General features: G+C 42.2%; 1 protein-coding gene across 2 annotated transcripts in view; it reads left to right on the forward strand.

Moving 5' to 3' along the window:
* Positions 1–18,236, forward strand: part of ZCCHC17 (zinc finger CCHC-type containing 17) — a 72,453-nt gene that overhangs the window by 51,594 nt on the left and 2,623 nt on the right. For both annotated transcript variants that reach the window (XM_030823275.1, XM_030823276.1), the window contains 2 exons: positions 1,165–1,265; positions 3,358–3,500. In XM_030823275.1, the coding sequence (XP_030679135.1) occupies positions 1,165–1,265; positions 3,358–3,500 (244 nt within the window). The remainder of the gene's footprint in view (positions 1–1,164; positions 1,266–3,357; positions 3,501–18,236) is intronic.

The following is an 18,236-nucleotide window of genomic DNA, read 5'->3' on the forward strand; positions in this document are numbered from 1 at the left end:
GAAAGTGCCACACATTTTTAAACCATCAGATCTCATGAGAACTCCCTCACTATCACATGGGGGAAATCTGACCCCATTATCCTATCACCTCCCACAAGGTCCCTCCCCTAACATTGGGAATTACAATTTAACATGAGATTTTTGTGTGTGGGGGAACACAGAGCCAAACCATATCAACATATATATTATATTTTGGTAAGAAGTTTAAAATTTTTTTAAAAGGCTATGAGAAAGGCAACAAAGAGATTAATTCTGTCTGAGGGGCTCAGAGGAAAAGACTTGATAGAAGGAGAGCTAGTAACTGAACTGAGCCGTGAAATGTCTAGGTATAGTGAAGTGGTGAGGTGAGAGTCAAGTGGGGAAACAGCATTTCAGAGAGGGGGAGAACTGCCTGAGCAAAAGCACTGAACCACATGGATAAGAGAAAATAGACTTCTTTTTTTTTTTTTTTTTTTTTTTTTTGAGATGGAGTCTCGCTCTGTCGCCCAGGCTGGAGTGCAGTGGCGCAATCTCAGCTCACTGCAAGCTCCGCCTCCCGGGTTCACGCCATTCTTCTGCCTCAGCCTCTCCGAGTAGCTGGGACTACAGGCGCCCGCCACCATGCCCAGCTAATTTTTTGTATTTTTTTTAGTAGAGACGGGGTTTCACCGTGGTCTCGATCTCCTGACCTCGTGATCCGCCCGCCTCGGCCTCCCAAAGTGCTGGGATTACAAGCGTGAGCCACCGCGCCCGGCCTGAGAAAATAGACTTCTTTGGCCAGAGCATATTGTGTAAGTAAACATGAGGCTGGAAAAGTAGTTTAGAGACAGACTGTGAAAGGCCTTGAATGCCAAGGTAAATAATTTGGAGCTGATTTTCTAGAAAGCCTTTGAAGATATTTTAAACCTACGAGTGACCTGGTAAGGGTTGTAGGGTGTTTAGCATGGTGAGTAATTATATATTTTCATCCTCTGTGCGTTAGTGAGATGGTTAGTCTCACTCGTAATTGTTAATTTAGGGCTATTTCACATCATGGCTTTTACTGCCTGTCTCGTTCTGCCAAAAACTTTCTTTCTTTCTCCCCTTTCCCTCCCCAAAACAAAAAACCAACATACAACCTTACCTTGTAGTATCTCTGGCCGTATCTCTTAAGGGGGCCGGCAGTCAGTATCTTTTTCATTATAGGCAAGAAGAGAGGCGGAGGCGATCCTTCCAGGATTACACTGGGCAGAAGATCACCCTTGAGGCTGTCTTGAACACAACCTGCAAAAAGTGTGGCTGTAAAGGTAGGATGAAGCCTTTGCCCTTTCCACGTTTCTCTCCTTGTAGATGGACCTTTTTCTGGAAGAAGGAGGCAGCCCAGTGTGAGTTTAGTTTACCCTGTTTTTTAGCCAAGTGATGGCCTTTGCTGTTTTTTCCACCAGACTCACATCAGAGTTCATGGGGTGATGCATTTTCTGTTTTCTTTACTGAGTGCTGGCCCTACCAGATACTATAGCACTACCACCACTCCTCCCACCCCACACACAGCATATGCCTTGTCTGGGCAAGACCCCCATGAACTATGCCAGGAGGGGTAAGAGTGTTGGATTATGATTAACACTCTAATTATATTCCAAGGATGATGATTCAGCAAAAATTAAGCAACCTGGAAATATATAACTTAAAGATCCAAGTCAGACTCTCATCTTTATCTTTTTAATGTCAGAGTTTTGAATACAATATTCTTTTACAGGATATTGAATAAAGAATACAGGATAGTCACTTCTTTTTAGCTCTATTTCCTCAGGTTTCCTCTACTCTTACTCAAATATTAAAAGGTCTTTCAGCCTGATTTCCCTAGTTGGAGATATAATGAGAGAGATTGCCAGCTTCTCATTTTCAGTGTGACCTCAATTGTCACCCCTTCTCCCTGGTCTTCCATGTACCCTACTGTGTTGATTTTTCTATGATAACTGGTAGCAGATTTGCGCCCTGGTTGAAGTTGTGGGGTTTTAAGCCCCTATGTATCATTAGCGTAGAGGGGAGAAGGAAAAAATAAAATTGAGAGAAAGAATACCTCCTCAGGAAAACTGTGGGAACATTCCAGGTATTTGGAAAACTCTGCTATATTTCCCTGCCAGGTGCCACCCAGCTGCTGGACCCAGAGGTACAGAGTACTTTACACATAGCTTTTTTTTTTTTTTTTTTTAAGATAGGGTCACCCAGGCTGGAGTGTAGTGGTATGATCATGGCTCACTGCATCTTTGACCTCCTGGGCTCAAGCAGTCCTACCTCAGCCTGTGAGTAGCTGGGACCACAGGTGTGTACCACCATGTCCAGCTAATTTTTAAAAATTTTTTGCAGAGACAGGGTTTCCCTGTGTTGCCCAGGCTGGTCTCCCTGGGCTCCAGTGATCCTCCCGCCTCAGCCTCCCAAAGTACTGAGATTACAGGCATAAGCCACTGTGCCCAGCCCACACATAGCTTTTTGATTATCTCATACAATTCCTCTGTGCCCCTAAGACAGGATCTACCACAAACTCAGACACAACTAGCAGTGTGGAGCATATTATCTGTTAAAGGGCCCCTCAATACCACTATAAGCTCAGGGAAGGTGGGGGTCTTTTAACCTTAACCGTGTCCAACAGGCATTACATAAAGAAGAGAAGAATAATGAGAGGTGGAATTTGTCCCAGTTAGTAAAGGTCAGGTCGAAGGTAGTTGGTTTTGGTGCAGCAGAAAGCACAGGGCAGGGAGGCATGAGACCCAGGGTAAGTTTGAACTCTGCTTCTGTCTGTATGACCTTGAGCTACTTCTCAAATCTGGGCTTTCATCTTCTACAAATGTAGGATGGATCTGATGATCTCTAAGGTGCTTGCCAGACCTGACAGTCTGTAAATGTTTAGTGCCCCTAGGTGACTGTGCCTATTTCTCTGTGTGTTAGTTTAGATGTGAGTGCCCACTTGCTACCAGCTACCTACAAGCTATATTCCTTTAGGGCTTGGCCTGCCACTCAGCTCCCTCTGCTAAACATCCTGCTCTCTGGAGCAGTCTTTGATTGTCAGGAATATGTTCCAAAATAGATCTTAAAAAATTAATAAGCCCCATTGCTAATGGAGGGCAGCACAAACCTGCATCCTCATATCCTCCACCATTTCGAGAACAGTACCAGTGTTCCCCACAGCTCTGAGACCAGCTGCTAGTCTGGCTGTGGTTGAGTGAGCAGTGTCATGTTGAGGTGGTGGAAAGTCTACCCTGAATCAAACAGCTGCTTTGAATGAACTCAACAATATTTCCTGAGCCAGCTAGCCCATTTCAGGAGCCTTGGGGGAAGATTCACTTGCTGAGAAGAGAGGCTACTTCCTTCTTCTATACCTTTTCTACTTCTCTTCTGCAGGCCACTTTGCAAAAGATTGTTTTATGCAACCAGGTGGGACCAAATACTCTCTGATACCTGATGAGGAAGAGGAAAAGGAAGAGGCAAAGTCAGCAGAGTTTGAGAAGCCTGACCCCACAAGGAATCCTAGAAAAAGAAAGAAGGTGAATGCTACTTTGCTTTTATCTTATCATGTCTTTTTCAGGTTTTAAGATGAAAATCTGAAAAGCCTCATGCAGCAGTACACGCCTGTAGTCCCAGCTACTTGTGAGGATAAGGTGGGAGGATTGCTCGAGGCCGGAAGTTTAAGGCTGCAGTAAGCTGTGATTATGCCTGTGAATAGCCACTGCATTCCACTCTGAGCAACATAGTGAGACCCAATCTCTAAAAAGAAATTTTTTTATAAAAAAATGAAAAATGAAAACGTGCTTTTTTGCAGAAATTTTAGAAATACTGAAAAATATAATGAAGCAAACCAAGATCTTCTGTAACCTTTCTACCCAAAGAGACTCTTATTAGCATTTTATGGTATATTCTAATCTTTTTTCTTTTTTCGAGACAGGGTCTCTTGCAGTGGCATGATCTTGGCTCACTGTAACCTCTGCCTCCCAAGTTCAAGCGATTCTCATGTCTCAGCCACCTGAGTAGCTGGGACTACAGGTGTGCACCACCATGCCTGGCTAATTTTTGTATTTTTAGTAGAGATGGGGGTTTCGCCTTGTGGGCCAGGCTGATCTCAAACTCCTGGCCTCAAGTGATCCACCTCGGCCTCTGAAAGTGCTGGGATTACAGGCATGAGCCATGACACCCGTCCACTTTTTTCTAGGTAATAATAAATACAGATATATATAGCTACACATACATGTAAATACAAAATTGTGGTCATACTAGGTATAGTTTATACCTTTTTTTCATTTCACTTATCGAAAGCATTTCCTAGTATCCTTAAGTGTTCAAAAACTTGATTTAAGAGCAACATAATATTCTACCCTGTGGCTGTATGATATATTTAATTATTTTCCTATTACTGGATATTTTTTATTACTTCCAACCTAAATTTTTGGCCACATCTCTTATTGTTTTCTTGGATAAATTCCTAAGTAAGATTACTGAGTTAGGGCTTTAAGGCTCTTGATACATTTTATCAAATTGCCTTCCAGAAAATACTTATCTGTCCCCAGCAGTGTATCAGAGCATCTGTCTCACTGAATTCCATCTCCTATATCTACTACTATGGCAGAACAATTCATAAAACAGATATTATTGTGGTCCAGAAAGAAACAGTGCATTTGTAGCATGCTACACAGGAAATAAAAACTACCAAACACCGCATGTTCTCACTCATAGGTGGGAATTGAACAATGAGAACACAGGGACACAGGAAGGGGAACATCACACTCCGGGGACTGTTGTGGGGTGGGGGGAGGGGGGAGGGACAGCATTAGGAGATACACCTAATGCTAAATGATGAGTTAATGGGTGCAGCACACCAACATGGCACATGGATACATATGTAACAAACCTGTACATTGTGCACATGTACCCTAAAACTTAAAGTATAATAATAATAATAATAATAAATAAATAAATACTCGGACTGGGGAAAAAAAATACTATTCTGTAGGTTGATCAGGAAATATTTCTTCTATCATGTAGGATTTTTCTAACTATGGCCAGTATATTGACTTTCGTTTTGTTTTTAAATCTTTGGCAAACTTTTGTTGAGGGGTCATTTTGTACCAGGCATTGTAACTCTAGGAATACAAAAACTGTGAAGAGGTCCTTGCCCTCAGTGGTTATTATCTATAGATTAAGTATTATCTTAATTTTCTGGGTGAGGAAAAGGTCTTATTATACCATTACAAGAATTAGCCAAGTATATGAATAATAATTTCCCAATCTATAGATTCTCTTTCTGGGTGATCCTGTCCCTCCTGAGACATTAGCTGCATTACTGACTTCCACACCCTCAACTAGGATGCCACGGGTACCTCAGACTTTGGCTGAAGTCAGTCAAATCCAGACTTGAGGCTCTTCTGTGCTATTTACTAGCTGTTAATTTGGGGCTTTATTTTTTATTTTCTTTTTGTTTTTTGAGATGGAGTGTCACTCTGTCTCCCAGGCTGGAGTGCAGTGGTGTGATCTCAGCTCACTGCAGCTTCCGCCTCCCAGGTTCCAGCAATTCTTCTGCCTCAGCCTCCTGAGTAGCTGGGACTACAGGCGCAAGCCACCATGCCTGGCTAGTTTTTGTATTTTTTTAGTAGAGACAGGGTTTCACCATGTTGGCCAGGGTGGTCTCAAACTCCTGACCTCAAGTGATCCGCCTGCCTTGGCCTCCCAAAGTGTTGGGATTACAGGCGTGAGCCACCGCGCCCGGCAAACTTCCGTTTTTTCATTTTCAAAGTGGGATTGTTGTGATCTTTGATGACAATGTTCTTGCAGAGGGATGCCCGGCTCCCAAAAATAGATATAAAGCACTGACAAGTAAGTTCCTGATTAGCGTTGGCTGCTGTGACAGCCCTAATTATCTTTTTTAGTCCTCCTTCCTAAACATACACACACACACTGCCACCATCACCAGTACCACCAAAACCCTTGTTTCTGTCTTTCTATCATATATTACCTATTAATGGCAGCAATACTCTCCCAGTCTCCCAAGAAAGAAACCAATGTCATTTATTTTCCTCTCCTTTTCCATCCCACATCTAGTCAGTCTCCAAGTCCTGGCAGTGGTGCCTTTTAAGTACATATCTCAAAATTCTTTATCCCATTCCCATTCCCACTGCTACTGTACAGTTTATCCCCTCACTTCTCTTACAGTCAGACTATTGAACACTGTAGCCTAGGGAGTTTTAAAAAATACATATTGGCCCTCTGCCTCTTAGGTACCATGTTTACAGGGCCTAGGTCTGGGCATTTTTTTTTTTTTTTTTAAGCACCTTTTTTGGCTGGGCATGGTGGCTCATGCCTGCAATCCCAGCTGAGGCTGGAGGATAGCCCGAGTCCAGGAGTTTGAGACCAACCTAGGCAACATAGGGAGACCCTGTCTCTATAAAACATAGAGAAAATTAGCTGGGCATGGTGGGGCATGGCCTGTGGTCTCAGCTACTCAGGAGGCTGAGGTGGGAGGATCGCTTGGGCCCAGGGGTCAAGGCAGCAGTGAGCTGTGATTATGCCACTGCACTCCTGCCTGGGCAACAGAGCGAGACCCTGCCTCAAAACAACAACAACAAAACCACCTACTTTATGCCACTGCCCACTTCTGTTCATTGTTGATTTCTCACCCTATGCTTTAACTCTGAATGTTGGAGTGTTCCAAAGGAACCTCATCCTGTCCTATGGTTTTAAATATCATCCCTATACTCATAACCCCCAAATTAAGTGCTTGTATCCGTATTTTATCCAAATCTACATTGCTATTCTTAACTTTTTTTCTGGAACTCCAAATTTAGTTAATAGACTGCCTACTTGATGTCTACATCTGGTTGTCTAGTTAGCATCAACCTTAACACACCTCCAAAACTTAATTTTCCTAGCCAAAGCTGCTCTTTCCACATTTGGCCCTGTCTCAGTGATTGGAACTCATTGACCCATTTGATAAGCCAAAATCTGCAGCCTTTTTGTATAGTGTTTTTTGTTTGTTTTTATGGTAAAATACACACAACATGAAATTTACCATTATAGAAGTGTACGGTTCATTGGCATTAAATACATTCATATTGTTGTACAACCATTACCGTCTTTCATCTCGAGAACTCTCTATACTCATTAAACAATAACGCCCCCCATTCACCCTTCCTCCCTGCACCTGCAACCACTGTTCTGCTTTCTGTCTTGGAACCATATGGTATTTGTCTTTTTGTGACTGGCTTATTTCACTTAGCATAATGTCCTTGAAGTTCATCTGCATCGTAGCATATGTTAGAATTTTCTTCCTTTTTAAGCCCAAATAATATTCTGTTCTATGTATTTATTTTTTGAAGCAGGTTCTTGTGCTGTTGCCCAGGCTGGAGTGCAGTGGCACAATCATGTCTCACTGCAGCCTCAACCTCCTGGGCTCAAGTGATCCAGGAGTGTGCCACCACACCCAGCTAATTTAGTTTTTGTAGAGATGGAGTCTTGCTATGTTGCTCAGGCTGGTCTTGAACTCCTGGCCTCAAGCAGTCTTCCCACCTTGGCCTCCCAAAGTGCTGGGATTACAGGCATGAGCCACCATCCGGCCCCATTTTATGTATATACCACATTTTGCTTATCCAGTTATTTGTGGTGAACACTTGGGCTGCTTCCATATTCTGGCTATTGTAAATAATGTTGCTGTGCACATGGATGTATAAATATCTCTGAGACCCCACTCTTCTTTCTTTTTGGTATATACCCAGTAGTAGAATTGCTGGATCATATATTCTGTTTTTAATGTTTTGAGGAACCGCTGTTTCCCATCGTACATTCCCATCAATAATGCACAAGGGTTCCAGTGTCTCTACATCCTTGCCAACACTTATTTTCTGGGTTTGTGTGATTTGGAGAGTAGCCATCCTAATGCATGTAAAGTGACGTCTCATTGTGGTTTTGATTTGCATTTCCTTAATGATTAGTGATATTGAATATCTTTTCATGTGCTTATTGGCCGTATGTATATTTTCTTTGGAGAAATGGCTATTTAAGTTCTTTGACTATTTTGCATAAGCTTGTTAATTTTGTTGTTGTTGTTGATATGTAGGAATTTTTTATATGTTCTGGATATCAATCCCATCAGATATATGGTTTGCAAGTATTTTCTTCTGATCTGTGGATTGTCTTTTTACTCTGTTGATAGTGTCCCTTTTTTCCCTATCAGATTTAGATTTTTTAAAATAGTGGTAAAGAACATATAACATTTACCATCTTAACTATTTTTAAGTGTATAGTTCAGTAATGTTGAGTATATTCCTGATAGTACTCATTGCACAAAAAAATTTTAATCTTGGTTAAGTTAAACTTACCTTTTTTCCCTTATTGCTGATGCTTTTAGTGTCATACTCAAGAAATCATTGCCAAATCCAATGTCATGAAGCTTTTCCCTTATGTTTTTTCTAAGAGTTTTGTAGCTTTAGCTCTTATATTTAGGTCTTTGATCCATTTTGAGTTTATTTTTGTATATGGTATACAGAAAGGGTCCAAAATTTCTTTGCACGTAGATCTCTAGTTTTTAAAACACCATAGGTTGAAAAGACTGTCCTTTTACCCACTGAATGGTCTTGGCACCCTGTTGGAAATCATTTGACCAAATAAGTGAGGATTTATTCTATCATTGGTCTGTGTGTCTTTATGTCAGTACCACACTGTTTTGACTACTGTAGCTTTTTAGTAAGCTTTGAAGTTGGGAGTTGTTGATCCTCCAGCTTTGTTCTTTTTCAAGATTGTTTGGGCTACTTGGGGCCCTTTGAAAGATTTCATATGAATTTTAAGATAGATTTTTATATTTTTGCAAATTTTGATAGAGATTGCATTTAATCTGTAGATTGCTTTGGATAGTATGGGCATTTCAACTGTATTAAATCTTCCAGTCCATGAAAATTGGATATCTATTTATTTGTATCTTCTTTAATTTCAGCAACATTTTGTAATTTTCTGTATACATGTCTTTCATCTCCTTGGTTAAGTTTCTTCCTAAGTATTTTATTCTTTTTGATGCTGCTGTGTGAATTGTTTTCTTAATTTTTTTTCCGATTGCTCCTTGTTACTGTATAGAAACACAACTGATTTTAGCATGTTCGTTTTGTATTCTGCAACTTTGCTAAATTCACTTATTCGTTCTAACAGGATTTTTTTGTGGAATCTTTAGGGTTTTCTACATAGAAGATCATGTCATCTGTAAACAGAAATAATTTTCTTGCAGATTTAGTTGTTTTTTTTTTTCTTTTGAGGCAGAGTCTTGCTGTATCACCCAGGCTGGAGTACAGTCACATGATCGTGGCTCACTGCTGCCTTGACGCCCTGGCCAGACGTCAAGGCAGATCTAGATTTTTAATTGTGATTCTATTTGTATGTTCCAAGCATTATTCTTTCTCTTTTAACCTTTTAGAGGTAAATGGTACTTCTTACGTTCCTAAAGTGGTTATATGGATATCTCACTTCTGTGGGTCTTTGGTTGAGTTCTTTTTGCTGAATATATTGAGTACAATTTGTTATTCCTTTGTTTCTAAAGCTGCTTTGAGATATGTATTTCAGTTCACAAAACCAGTTATTGAGGATCTATCTGCTAGGGCTGAGGCTCTTTATGACCTGCTTAGTCAACATACTACCCAGCCCTCCATTGCCTTTCACTTAGTGGAGGAATGCGCTGATGAACAATGGCAGTAATAATCATTATACATTATTATTTTTTAAAAGTATCTTTGGCCGGGCATGGTGGCTCATGCCTGTAATCCCAGCACTTTGGGAGGCCAAGGTGGGTGGATCACTTGAGGTCAGGAGTTTGAGACCAGCCTGGCCAACATGGCAAAACCCCGTCTCGACTAAAAATACAGAAATTAGCCAGGCATGGTGGGAGAGTTGCTTGGACCCAGGAGGTGGAGGTTGCAGTGAGCCGAGATTGCACCACTGCACTCCAGCCTGGGCGACAGAGTGAGACTCCCTCTCAAAAAAAAAAAAAAAAAAAAAAAAGAAGTATCTTTGTGTATACGAACTTCTAACTCATGAGTCCTCTTTGATTAAAAAGTTTTCTAGGGAGTTTAGAAGGGTAAAACTTTCCTCTTTTTTTTGAGACGGAGTCTCGCTCTGTCGCCCAGGCTGGATGGAGTGCAGTGGCGCGATCTTGGCTCACTGCAAGCTCCACCTCCCGGGTTCATGCCATTCTCCTGCCTCAGCCTCCCGAGTAGCTGGGACTACAGGCGCCCGCCACCGCGCCCGGCTAATTTTTTGTATTTTTAGTAGAGATGGGGTTTCACCGTGGTCTCGATCTCCTGACCTCGTGATCCGCCCACCTCGGCCTAAAACTTTCCTCTTGATGCCCACTATTTCTACCAAGATAGCATCTAGCATCATTGTCCTTTCACCTCATTGTTAATCCCGTCATTATCTTTTATGCCTCATATTTGTTTAGTGCTTACAGTTTATAAAATACCTTCCTGTTTTTGTTTCTTTTTATCATTATACAATCCCATAAGATAGCCAGAACAGATATTATCCCACCATTTTACACATGAGTAAAATGGAGCTTCAGAGAAATTGACGTAACTCACCGGAAGTCACACAAATATAAGAGATAATGCTGAAAAAAGAACCCATGTCTTCAGATTACTAACAATATTCTTTTCTGTATATCACACTTCAACCATTTATTTAACTCTTCAATTATTCATTTACTGAACAAATATGTATTATCTGCTTCATAGGTATCTAGCATTGTGTTAGGTACTTGACATATTAGGACTCATCAAGTCAGTTTTTTGGTGGGTTTTTGTTTTGTTCCTAACTACCATTAGCAGCCATGTGATGTTATCTATTGATTTGTTTCTGTTCACAACTGTAAATCAAGATTCCAGCCCTCCTGACTGTTTCCCTTTACCCTCTAAATCTTGGATTTTCCAGTAGGAGGTTGGTTTTCCTTAACAGTAAAATCTTCTGCCTGAGATGGCTTTTCTGGTGTGTGAGTGGCAGATTTGGACACTTGTTTCAGGACTAGTCAGCTCTGGGAGCCAAATATGGAACTGGGTAGATTTGCGAAGGAACATGCCTTTAGCAGTCCATGCTCCTGAGTTGGACAGTGGAGAGTAGGAATGCCTGGCGTGTGGAAGGGCATATATGATAGTAACTCATATAAGTTCAGTTAATGCATTTCTAATAGTTAAAAAAGTAACTCATGAAATAAAGATCATATAGTACCTACACTCAAGCAGCTAATCACATAAGGAGAAAGACAAGCAGCCAAGGTATGTGTGGTGGTAAAGGATGGAAACACATTCCAAGGAGGTTTGGTTTTATGGACATCCAAGGACAGGAAATGCAGTGTAGTCAGGCCACCTAGGACTAGAACTGGAAAGTCTCATTAGGTTCTCATCTCTGTTTTTTCACAAGTCTGTTTCATTACCTCCATTTTTGTAGTCTGGTGGAAGACAATGCAAAGCCTCTTAAGACAGAAAATGGTAGACCCGTTGAGGAACCACCAGAAATAGTCCAGGATAAGGAAAGGATGTCACCTTTTACAGATAATGCCTGGTGCTTACTAGGAATACATGCACTAACTACCTGTGAATAGATAGACTTCATAATCTGTGCCCTCTGTCATTCCTTGGGTGTCGTCACTCAGTGAGACCTGCCCTCAGGTTGCAGAGTAATAGTTATTGACTCTTGCTGCTGGCAGTGGGCGATAATGAAGGGAGCAGGGGCAGGAGTAAGAATAACGCATCTTCCTAACCTTGAGCCTTCCCACCTCTTTTCATTTAAACTTACATGCATTGAACGCCTTTTCCCACAAGTCCAGGATGCATTGATTTAGTTGTGTGCATCTGGCACCATGAACAATTTTTGTCCCAGTGACTGAATGTTACAAGTAATTTTTGTTGGGCATAATTAGAATAAAAGGAAACTGTGTGTTGCAATTGGAATGGGCTATGAAGTGGTTGGTAAAGTAGGAATAGAGGTTTTGTAGTGAATCCCTGAATAATCTTCTGATGAACTTGTGGTCTGTGCTTTACTGGCCTCTTTCATTAATCATATGCCATCGTAGGTCTTTCTGAATCAGTGTTATGTTATGAGGAAGTAAGTGCCTTGGGGACCAAGCTGCCCACTGATTATAGTAAACTTTAGATATATTTGATTCAGAATATAATTTTCTTTTGATTTTACCATATGGTTTTCTGCTGTACCATATATAGAAGAACAAGAAATAGGAATGTCATTCTTTGGCTGCAGTGTTGGCTCTGTCCTGCTGTCCAGAGAACTTCTTCTGGTGCCTATATAGAGAAAGGTTGCCAGTCCTGAGCCCACTCAGGGACACATTCTCTGCCTATTCAGATACAGCAGAGAGCATTGCCCAGTGTTGCCTACTCAGAAGCCTTCAGTGGTTCCCTTTCTTCTATGACATAAAGTCTAAGTTCCTTTAAGACTCTTCACAATCTGCCCAGCTTCCTAGCATCATTTCCCACCAGTCTCTTCCCACACACTATACTCCAGCTTCATTCATTAATAGAGCTTCTACTATGTGCTAAGCTCTGTTCTGGCCACTGCAGGTAAAATAGTGAACAAAACAGGTAAAATCCCTGTCTTCATGGCTCTCAGATTCTAATGGATGGGGTCGATTAATACAGATAAACTGGTAAACAAATACAAAATAGTAAAAATAATGTATCAAGTAGTGATAAGTGCTATAGAGAAAAATTAATTTGATTATGGGAGATAGGGAGTCCTAGAATGAGGATGTGGGGAGCAGGTGACTTTCATTTTAGATAGGATGGTAAGGCCAGGCCTTTCTTTTTTTTTTTTTTTTCTTTTGAGACAGAGTTTCGCTCTTGTTGCCCAGGCTGGAGTGCAATGGTGCAGTCTTGGCTCACCGCAACCTCTGCCTCCCGGGTTCAAGCGATTCTTCTGCCTCAGCCTCCCAAATAGCTGGAATTACAGGCATGCACCATCACGCCCAGCTAATTTTCTATTTTTAGTAGACACAGGGTTTCTCCATGTTGTTCAGGCTGGTCTTGAACTCCCGACCTCAGGTGATTCGCCCACCTCGGCCTCCCAAAGTGCTGGGATTACAAGTGTAAGCCACTGTGCCCGGTCTAGGCCAGGCCTTTCTCATGAAGTGTTGTTTGAGTGGATATCAGAAGGAAGTGAGGACACAAGCTATTCAGGTAAGTGGAGAGAGAGCATTTCAGCAAATGTAACAGCTGATGTTGGGAAAGAGTGTGGCATGATTAAGGAACAGTAAGGACGCCAGCGTGGCTACAGTGAAATGAATGAGAAGAGAGTGGTAGGAGAGGAAGTGAGATCAGAAGGAACCCAGATCATTGGGGCCTTATAGGTGATCAGGAGGATTTCATCTTTCACTTGAGTGAGATGGATGTTATTAGAGGGTTTGAGCAGAGGAATGACGTGATCTGACTTCCTTTTAAGATAATTATTCTGGCTGCTATGTGGAAACGTAGATGGTCAGAAAGCAAGAGTAGAAGCAGTGAATTGATAGATAATAATCCAGATGATGGTGGCTTGGACTAGAATGATAGTGGCAAAAATGTTGAGAAAGGAGTTGGAGTGTGTATATATTTTGAAGATGTAAGAGCAGGTGAGGATGGCATCAAAATTTTTGGACTGTGTAACTGGAAGATTTGAGTTAAGAGAAGGAATGCAGGAGAAGTAAATGTGGGAGTAAGGAGCAGTCAGGAGTTTAGTTTGAGTTGCTGTCTACATAGATGGAAAGAAAGCTGGGACAGTCTAGGTTTGGGAGGGGGCGGGGCATAGAAATTGAGATGCCTATCAGATATTCAAGTAGACCATAGAGTAGACAGTGGATATATAGTTTGGAGTTCTAGGGAGAGGCCCAGGTAAGATACATAAATTTGGGAGTCATCTACATATAGATGGTATTTATGTTCATGAGATCACCTGCAGAGTAAATATAGGGAAGAGACTGAGCCCCAGAGTGCTCAACACTTAGAGGTTATGGAGATGAGGGTAAACTAGCAAAGAAGACAGGAAAGGAACAGCCAAGGAAGTTTGTAGAAAAGTAAGAGAATGTGGGAGAAATAACATGAGGAATGTGTTCTAGGTAAGATGGTCTATATCCATCTTGACTGACCAAGTAAATAAGACCCAATAATTGACCACTAGATTTGGCCATGTGGAGGTTACTGGTAATTTTGTTTGTCAGTTTTTATAGAGACAGGGTCTCACTATGTTTTCCAGGCTGGTCTCGAACTCCTGGGCTCAAGAGATCCACCTGCCTTTAGAAAATTAAGTACTGGCTGGGTGTGGTGGCTCAGGCCTGTAATCCCAGCACTTTGGGAGGATGAGGCAGGTGGATCACTTGAGGTCAGGAGTTTGAGACCAGCCTGGCTAACATGGTGAAACCCCGACTCTAGTAAAAAAATATACAAAACTTAGCCGAGTGTGGTGGCATGTGCCTGTAGTCCCAGCTACTTGGAACTACAAGCAATTCAAGGAGAATTGCCTGAACCCAGGAGCCAGATGCTGCAGTGAGTCGAGATCACACCACTGCACTCCAGCCTGAGTGACAAAGCAAGACTCCGTCCTAAAAATAAGTAAATAAATAAAATAGAAAATTAAGTACTCAATAAATATTCACTGCTATATTCTCTTTTTTTAGTTTTTGCTTTTATTTTTGTTTTTCTCTCACACTGGGCTGCTGCTGTCCTGTTTCAGAACTATAGTGAAAATGGGTAGACTAGCTGCTCTAGCAAGACTAGAGAGCAGTCTTTGAGATGTTTGAGCAGTGGCTTCTTGCCAGTGCCCCTCTTGACCTGCGCCATGGGCTCACACCCCTATGCCATTTAAAATTTTTTTAATTTTTAATTTTCTATTTCCATCTATACTTGAATCCATGTCTTTTTTTTTTTTTTTTTTTTTTTTTTTTTTACCCATTATCTTCTGTTTCCCTTCTCACTTGAATGAAGTTGAGAGAGCAGAAGCTTGGTTCATCTTCTGGCTCTCAGTCTTCCCCCACCCCAACTCCCAACTTTGCTTTTGAACTACAACCTTTTTTTTTTTTTTTTTTTTTTTTTGAGATGGAGTTTCCATCTTGTTGCCCAGGCTGGAGTGCAATGGCACAATCTTGGCTCACCCCAAACTCTGCCTCCCAGGTTCAAGCAATTCTCCTGCCTCAGCCTCCCAAGTAGCTGGGATTACAGGCATGTGCCACCACGCCCGGCTAATTTTGTTTTTGTGTGTGCGTGTTTTTTTTTTTTGCTTTTTTTTTTTTTGAGACAGAGTTTCGCTCTTGTTGCCCAGGCTGGAGTGCAGTGGCACGATCTGGGCTCACCGCAACCTCTGCCTCCCAGGCTCAAGCGATTCTGCTGCCTCAGCCTCCCGAGTAGCTGGGATTACAGGCATCACCACGCCCAGTTAATTTTGTATTTTTAGTAGAGACGGGGTTTCTCCATGTTGGTCAGGCTGGTCTCGACCTCCTGACCTCAGGTGATCCACCCACCTTGGCCTCCCAAAGTGCTGGGATTACAGGCATGAGCCACCACAACCGGCCGAACCACAACTTCGGATGTGATTGTTCTTTTGTTCTGTAGCTCAAGGCTGGATACACAGGGAAAATGACGCCATGTGCAGGAGGATTGGATTGTCTTTGTTCAGGCTGCAAAACAGCTTTTGCATCAGTTGAGGTCTAGGAGAAGGCCATCTCCGTGAGCCCTTCTTGCTAGCTAGAGTCCATGTTCCAGCATGCCAGGGCTCTCTAGTGATTTGTTTTTATCTTCCCTCCTCCTGAGCCTTCATCTTTGAGAGAGAAGAAAGTGGAAATAGTGCCAAACTCTGTGTTAGAAAGTATAGTGGTTTTGCCGCTTTAGCCTTGGTCAACTCACTTTACATTTCTGAGTTGCAGTTTTTCCATCTGTAAAATGGGAATAATAACTCATGAATTTTGACTCTACAGACTATTATTGTAAGATAAGGATGCAAAAAGCTTGATAAACTAAAGCACTGTTTAGGTGTAAGCCGGTATTATTACTCTCCTCACTTCTTTATCCAGGCTGGACCAGGCTTGCAGGGAACTGGTACCAGACTCTGTGTTTTCATTTTTACTTTCCCAGGATATTCACCTATGTAAGGGGCAGAACCCAGTGAGGCTCCTGACCCCATAATATCCTGTGATGGACTTCCATGGTCTTGCCATCCAGGAAGGTTCAACAACATAGCTAAACTATTGATTTGCCAACTCTCAGCTCCTCCCAGCCATGGTTGTTATAGCTTGGTAATGTGGGTCTGAGAAGCTTTGTTCCCTTCTCTCTACTCCATTGGAGATGCCAAGAAAGAATTGTTATTTCATCTCCTCTTAAAACTTTTGACTTATCTCATGTAGATGCTTGGCCAGGCTGTCAGAACATCCTGGGAGTTAATGAGAGAAAAATACACATAGCTCCCACTAAGTGCCTATAATGTGTCAGGCACTATAGTTGGTGCTTATCTTGTTTAAACCTCATAGCATCCTTTGAAATAGGTACTTATTATTTCCAGTTTACTGAAAAGAAAACTGAGGTTCAAAAAAGTTAAATCCCTTGTTCTGAGTCACATAAGTTAAGTTGCAGAGCTAGAATTTGAACTTAATTCTATCTTATTCCAAAATTTGTTGTTCTAATGACCATACCATGAGGCCTCCTGTTACTATACAGAAAGAGGGGCCATGTGCTATATAGGAAAACTCAGGAGATTTCCATTCATATGATCTACATGAAGATCCCAATTGTGCCTATGCGATCTGGGACAAGTGGCTTTCAACTTGTCCAAGCCTTAGATACTATCTCATTAACTTGTCACCATAGGTGTTTTTTTTGTGGGGGAGGGGGGCGGTATTATTTATTTATTTTTTTTTTTTTTGAGAAAGGGTCTTGCTCAGTTGGCCAGGCTGGAGTGCAGTGGCAGGATTATGGCTCACTGCAACTTCCAGCTCTCGGGCTCAAGTGATCCTCCTACCTCAGCTTCCTGAGTAGCTGGGACTACAGGCCCCCGCGACCACACCCGGCTAATATTTATATTTTTAGTAGAGACGGGGTTTCGCCATGTTGGCCAGGATGGTCTCGATCTCCTGACCTCATGATCCACCTGCCTTGGCCTCCCAAAGTGCTGGGATTACAGGCATGAGCCACCGTGCCCAGCCAGTAGATGTTGTTCTTATCTCCAGTTTACATTTGAAGGGAACAGGCCTCAGGGAGTTCAGATGACTTGCCCACGGATGCAGAATAGTAAATGGCAGAGCCAGAACTCAGGTCCAGGTCTATCTAACACCTGCTTCAGTGTTCTTTCCACCGTTTTTCACAGGCAGTTCCTAAGACCTGGTGTATCATTCAGCTAGATTTATAGCTCTGAGGGTGCTAGTTGGAAGCTGGCATCCTTTTCTGCTCTCTTTCTCCTCCCATACTTTCTCCCTCTTCATAGAAACCTTACAGAGGCAATATAGGTATTTGGAATTCAAAGAAGGGATTTATGCCGTGCTTAAAATCTGCTTGTACTGCCCCGTTAGACACCTGGGAATCTGCCTCTCGTCTTTTGTATGGGTTTGTACTGTTCCTTTGGTAGCATGGTGTGGTGGGTATAGTTTTGGGAAAGTTCTTTCTCAGCTCTTTTCTTTCTTTCTTTTTTTTTTTTTTTTGCAGTTGCAAGATTTAATAGAGTGAAATAGAGTGAAAACAGAGCTCCCATACAAGGGGAGGGGACCCAAAGGGGGTTGCCGTTGCTGGCTCGAATGCCTGGGTTTATATCCTGGTCATTGTCCTTCCCACTGTGCTCTCAGGCAACAGATGATTGGCTATTTCTTTACCTCCTGTTTTTGCCTAATTAGCATTTTAGTGAGCTCTCCTTACTACCTGATTGGTCGGGTGTAAGCTAAGTTGCAAGCCCCGTGTTTAAAGGTGGAAGTGGTCACCTTCCCAGCTAGGCTTAGGGATTCTTAGTCGGCCTAGGAAATCCAACTAGTCCTGTCTCTCAGTCCCCCATCTCAACAGGAAAACCCAAGTGCTATTGGGGAGGTTGGCCGACAACTGCTGTAACTGCTTCCGGCTGAACTGGGGCATAGTAGGGGTCGTGCAGTTGAGATTTCCTTGGGAGGGGTGCCTTTGATGTCATTAACACTGGAGCATGGGCTAGTAGGCTGGTCCAGGGGTCCGCGGTAGATCTTAGTCATGGACTGCATCTGGGGCTGCATTTGAAGAATGATTTGTAGTTTTACAGCTTTGATTCTGGAAGAG

Source organism: Nomascus leucogenys, chromosome 12, assembly GCF_006542625.1.
Source record: "Nomascus leucogenys isolate Asia chromosome 12, Asia_NLE_v1, whole genome shotgun sequence".
Taxonomy (NCBI): domain Eukaryota; kingdom Metazoa; phylum Chordata; class Mammalia; order Primates; family Hylobatidae; genus Nomascus; species Nomascus leucogenys.